Source organism: Cystoisospora suis (genome assembly GCF_002600585.1).
Source record: "Cystoisospora suis strain Wien I chromosome Unknown contig_3030, whole genome shotgun sequence".
NCBI lineage: Eukaryota > Apicomplexa > Conoidasida > Eucoccidiorida > Sarcocystidae > Cystoisospora > Cystoisospora suis.
Window position 1 is genome coordinate 49,633 of NW_027155825.1, and position 5,185 is coordinate 54,817.

General features: G+C 55.9%; 1 protein-coding gene across 1 annotated transcript in view; it reads right to left on the reverse strand.

The window, feature by feature from the left end:
• Nucleotides 1-711, reverse strand: part of CSUI_006068 (uncharacterized protein) — a gene marked incomplete at both ends in the record, with an annotated part of 7,390 nt that extends 6,679 nt beyond the window's left edge. Inside the window, 2 exons of the mRNA XM_068066233.1 lie at nucleotides 127-577; nucleotides 707-711. Coding sequence (XP_067921790.1) covers nucleotides 127-577; nucleotides 707-711 — 456 coding nt within the window. The remainder of the gene's footprint in view (nucleotides 1-126; nucleotides 578-706) is intronic.
• Nucleotides 712-5,185: the final 4,474 nt, after the last annotated feature.

The following is a 5,185-nucleotide window of genomic DNA, read 5'->3' on the forward strand; positions in this document are numbered from 1 at the left end:
AGATAGATAGATAGATAGGTGACACCTGTCAGATCAGGTAGCCGGACGGAACAAAAAACAGACAAGTTGTTTTCCATGTCGACGTTGACCATCTGAGTACGCTCTCTAAAACTCCAACAATCATACCTGAGACCATCTGATTTCCAAAAGAGTTTCTTCGAGCCGTTCTTCCGTGGCACAGTCCTTTGAATGTCCAAGACGAAGCCACACAGCTTCAGCAATTCGGCTGTACATGCATAGTCGTGCCGCTGCTTCCCAATCGGCTCCATGGACCAGGACTCCTCCTTGCACAGATTGGAGCCGGACCGCTTCTTTTGCTCTCTGCGAGGAGACGTCGTCCTTCGGCTCCCCCGAGGCAGAACAACCTCTGGCAAGAAGAAAGTTAGCGTCACTCGGTGAGGTCAGATCCCGCAATGAAGGAGACGTCCGCACCTCGCGAAGAAGCAAGGGTTCCAGCCCTTTTCTGGCTGATAAGAAAAGAACAAGAGAAGGTGGATGCCGCGCATGAAAGCCGAGGGCGGACCCTATAGCACGGCCACCGCTACTCATAGCCCCTGCCATATTTCGGCGAGCTTGGCTGCGAGAAAAGGAAGCCCCAAAAGACGCATACCGTAGCGATGATACGGGTTGGCGGACTCTTCGCCTTTCTACAAGACAGGCGGAGGTCGGTTGACAGGCCGCAAGGGCGCGCTATGCCAAGACAAACAGCATTTGTAGTGCAGTCTTCATTTCAGTAAAAACCAATGAGAGATCTAACGAGCCTGAACAGTCGATTGTGTGTCGTAGTGATACTGCCCGTGTCAGGGAACAGGAAAGGCACTGTTGAGGCGGAGTCGCAGCCCGAGGCCCGAACTGAACACCACGTCGCCGAGACAGGAGACGGGATGTGTTCTGTGGCCAGAATAAGGATCTTGCTCTGCTAAACTGCGGCCGAAACAAGTCCCCGTCCGCGCCGCCAGACCGAGCATGTGCCGATACGCATGCGCACAGAACGGTGAATGACGTTGCCGACGGATACGGCGTCGTACACAGGACGGTCAGCAGAGACTATCTGACTCGAGATCCAACGGCCAACAGAGCATTTTGATCTCCTCCTTTGTCTTGGCTCTCCCCGTTTGCAGGTGTGCTGATACAGACTACTGGCAACGTTGCTTCTGCAGGACTGCCTAGCTACCGTTAGGCCTCCTAGATTGATTATGCCAGCGCCCCGGAACTCAGAGTCTAGCTGGTTACGTCGCGCGTAAACACCTGTGCACCGTCTATCACGCGACAATACAGCGCTTAGATGTTGGCGTAGGGAGCTCCGGCTCAAGCGGACTCGCCTTCCATCGCGCCACCAACAAGAAAGGACACAGGCTTTTCTAGGACCCAGTTCCGGGTCCCGCTGTTCTGTAACCGTTGCGCCAGGAGCACGGGGAATTCGTAACCGTTTAGTGCACGAAGGCTTCACCGAGGAACACAACCGCCGACCGAGATGCACACAAGACGGCTCATTCGAGCGCAGTACACAGTACGGCACCTCGCGGTTCGGCGCACGGGCCGTCAGCGCAGCATTCCGTAGCACGAGGCATCACACAAGGTGCCTTACCACGTCATGGGCAAAAGATAGTAGTAGTCTTCGGTAGCTCAAAGTGACGACGAAAACCATTTTCTGGAATCTTTTGGACGGAGTCCGAGTCCAGGTATAAGGGAAGCCGCAATATCATACGAAGTTTATATCTGATTCTCTCACGGAGGCACAGCACGTGTCATAGCTACCGACAGAGAAGCGCAGTAGTCGGCCCATCGCGGTCGCGCGCCGCACGGCACTCGGTAGGCGGCAGGGCACACAGTTGAGGTACCCGCGTTACACCACGCGTATGCTACGGTGGTAGAGAAAGGGCAACTCCCACGCAAGAAGGAGGGAAGGACTCGCCGCTAAACAAGACTGACGGGGCTGTTTGCGCCGTGGTTTTGATAAAGCAATTTTCTCTATCATCGCTTGGCCTTGGTGCGAGAGCAGCAGAACCGTTGGATGTGACTGACGCTCTAACGCGCGTGGTACCGCCTTTGCCTGAAAAATCCATATGGAGTTTTCCTCGTACTTTTCCCGAGCTGCTCGACTCTGCGGGACTGAGTTTGTGCGTGTTATGATTGGGGCCAAAGTACTCGAGAGCGGGGTCCTTCGAGTTCTTATCATAATCGCTCGGGTGGCGTGATATTGTCCGGAGGGAGAAGGCATTTTGAATCTTCGCTCGCTGAACAGCTGACGTGTGTAGGTACCCATATGCGCCTGACCGGTGTTCCATGAGGAGGGCAGAAGCTCTCAGAACTGCACTGCTGTAAAGTAAGGATGCGTTGCGGCACATGGTCGCTCCTTGATGCAAGTGACGGGTGGAGCCCCGGGAGAAGGCAGTCCCACAGCGAGAATGGCGGCAGGCGAGCGGCCGCTGTGGCAGAAGGCTGTACAGCTCAAGGAAAAAAAATCTTCCTCACAGGTGCCTGCAGGTTGCGAGAGCAATGGCCCAACCCGCGGTCATTGATACTCCTGCTATCACTGTCCCAGACTCCGTCGAGGGACCGCTCGGTGGCTGGGTTCCTGGTTGGGTCGTTGTTTGGGTTCTGACTTTGATAAAGCACTTTTCTACTTCCCGACTTCCTTTGCTGGACTTGCTGCACGCGTAGCAAAACGTCTTCGGTGTTAGTGGTGCTTTAGCAAGCGTCAGAGAGTAAGTTTTAGCTGTGCTGTTGTCGTTTCTCACAAGTTCCTCAGGCAGCTGCTCGATGAGCTCGCCGCAATCTTCTTTGTAGGCCTGCCCTGGTGCTGCAGGGCTCAGGTCGTCCGTAGCCGGGCACTTGAAGTACACCGTTTCCTTCTCCCGCAACGTCAGATTCAGATTCACGGCCGCGGCGCCGCTCCTACTGCAGCTCTCGGCATCTTTGGCAATGTCCACGACTACTTTACACGTGACTTCAGAGTCTTTGCAGAGCAGACAGAGCTTCTCATTCTTAGACGGGAACTTGGTAATAGTCAGTTCGTTCTGCGTCCAGGTGCCCGTGACATTTAGCTTCGCTAGCAATTTTTCAGGCGTCTGTCCTGATGCACTGCATCCTCCCTCCGTGTACTCATACAATTGCGAGTCACCAGACGCGATCCGAGCCTGGGAAGGCTGAGTGCACTGAAGCAACACCGCGGGCACCACAGGCGAAACTGTAGCGAAATGCGTCCCCGTATCACACTGCGCCGTGTGCTTTTCCGCATAGCACAAGGCAGTCCGCACAACCAGCAACGTCCCGAGAACGAAGATCAGCTGTTCCCGCCCCCCTGCCATGTTCGCGTCCGGTACTGACGATGACTGCGAGGTCGGGTGTGCAGAAGTAGGCAGCAGAGTAGGGGCCAATCGAATCAAGGCAACTGGGGCCTGTAGCTCCCACAGCGAGTAAGGAAAATCCGAGGCAACGCTCGAGCGAGCAAGCGACTGAAATATGAGACTGCCGTCTGGACCTGTCGGCACGTTGGGAATTTTCACAGTGGGGCCGCCCCGCCGCCGAACACGCTGTACTGGCGCAGTAGCATTGCATTCTCCTGTAACAAACTTGCATCCACCAGTGCCTCGATTTCGTACCAGGAATGTGAAAACCCCGGACACGGCTGTCACCGCTTTTCCTCCTCGTTAGTCCTCAGCCAGCTCAACCTAGGCCTCCGTCACCGGTGTTGAATAACTCGCGACACAGAGAGTTCCAGTGTGCAAGTTTCGCCGTGTGGGGGGTCTCCATCTCACTCGTGGCGCTTTAAAGGCTCTGGCTAGACGGTTGACTGTCCTCCCCTGACTATCGGCAAGGTTGCAGACTTGGCGACGCGAGATACTTATGTTAGACGCAGAAGTCCTTAGCAAGACGGTCCAGTAGATAAAACACTGAAGCACCCTTGCGCAGTCTGGCCTTCACCGGCGCTCGACAGCCCCGCGCAGGGACACCGCATGCTAGAGTCAGCCCGCAGTCCTTGCCGGTGGAGCTCATGAGCGAAGCATAGCTTTTTCCCGGGAGTTGCCCCAAGGGGAAATAAACCTCAGTGTTTTCCCTGGGAAAGCGGAGGTTGCCTGCGGTGACACAGGACTATCAGAGGGCCGTCCCCGTGGCCGTTCCACCTGGACGTTACTTGTTATACTGTCGTAGAGGGAGCAATGAGAAGATCAGATAAACATAAGGAGTTTCCGGCGTCGACGCGGCCTGTTGGAGTAGGGGAAGTAGGTTCAACAGCTACTCACAGGAGTATTGTTTTCCTTCAGATATCGTGTCACCTGCATTAACACGCTCAGTGACTCTCCCTCCGGGGAGCTACACACTGAGCGTCTCAGTGCAGACACCACCAGTGGTCCTCACGGAACAAACGCTTCGTCTCTTCCCGGAGGTAGCTGGAGGTACACTTAACCCTTTCTCGTTCTTCCTCTCTGCGCGGCGCAAGGGTTTGTACCTGATTCGTTTCCGTGGTCGTCTGTGGTAAAAGGGCACGCCTGTACTCCCTATCCTGCAGAATTCCACTACGTTACAGGCTCCGTGCCCCTGCGGCCAGCTGCCGTACGTGGCTGCATTGAGTCCGTCCCCTTAGGGCCGCTCCGAGAGATATTTGTATCGTCGAGCCGTGGGCTGCCCATGGCCCGGCAGCGCGCACCGCTACTGGACAGCACGTGTTCAGCGGCTGTGTCGCTGCCAGCGAGTGGTGTGTGTGGCGGTAGCTTGCTGTTGACCGTCACATGCTGACGTGTCGCGCTGTATGCGCAGGGGCCTGTTGCGTAGCGCACTGCTGGAGCGGAACACAGCAGACAGGATGTACCTGCTGGGACTAAACTCGGTAACTCCAGAATTCCCTGTTCGTGTGGACAGCTTCGCACAACAGAGATTACAAAGCAGGCTCCTTCCTGAGTCGCGCTTGGACATCCTCCCTACGCAAAGAACGGGCGGGTTGCTCCGAGCCGCCCGTTCCGGCAGATGCCTGGTTGCAGAAGACTGACGGCGTCCTAGTTAAAGTCCTGGCTTGTCAGCTTCACCACAGTGGGTAGACCAAAACTACCACGACCCAAGAAGGCCCGCGAAGAAAGGAACTCGTCCTTTTGCGTTTGACTAACCTTCTGCCGTCGCGCAGAACCCGCCGGCCAACGAACACACCTAGTTCCTTTCCAGGCTGACTGACCTCGTCTAGCGTTTG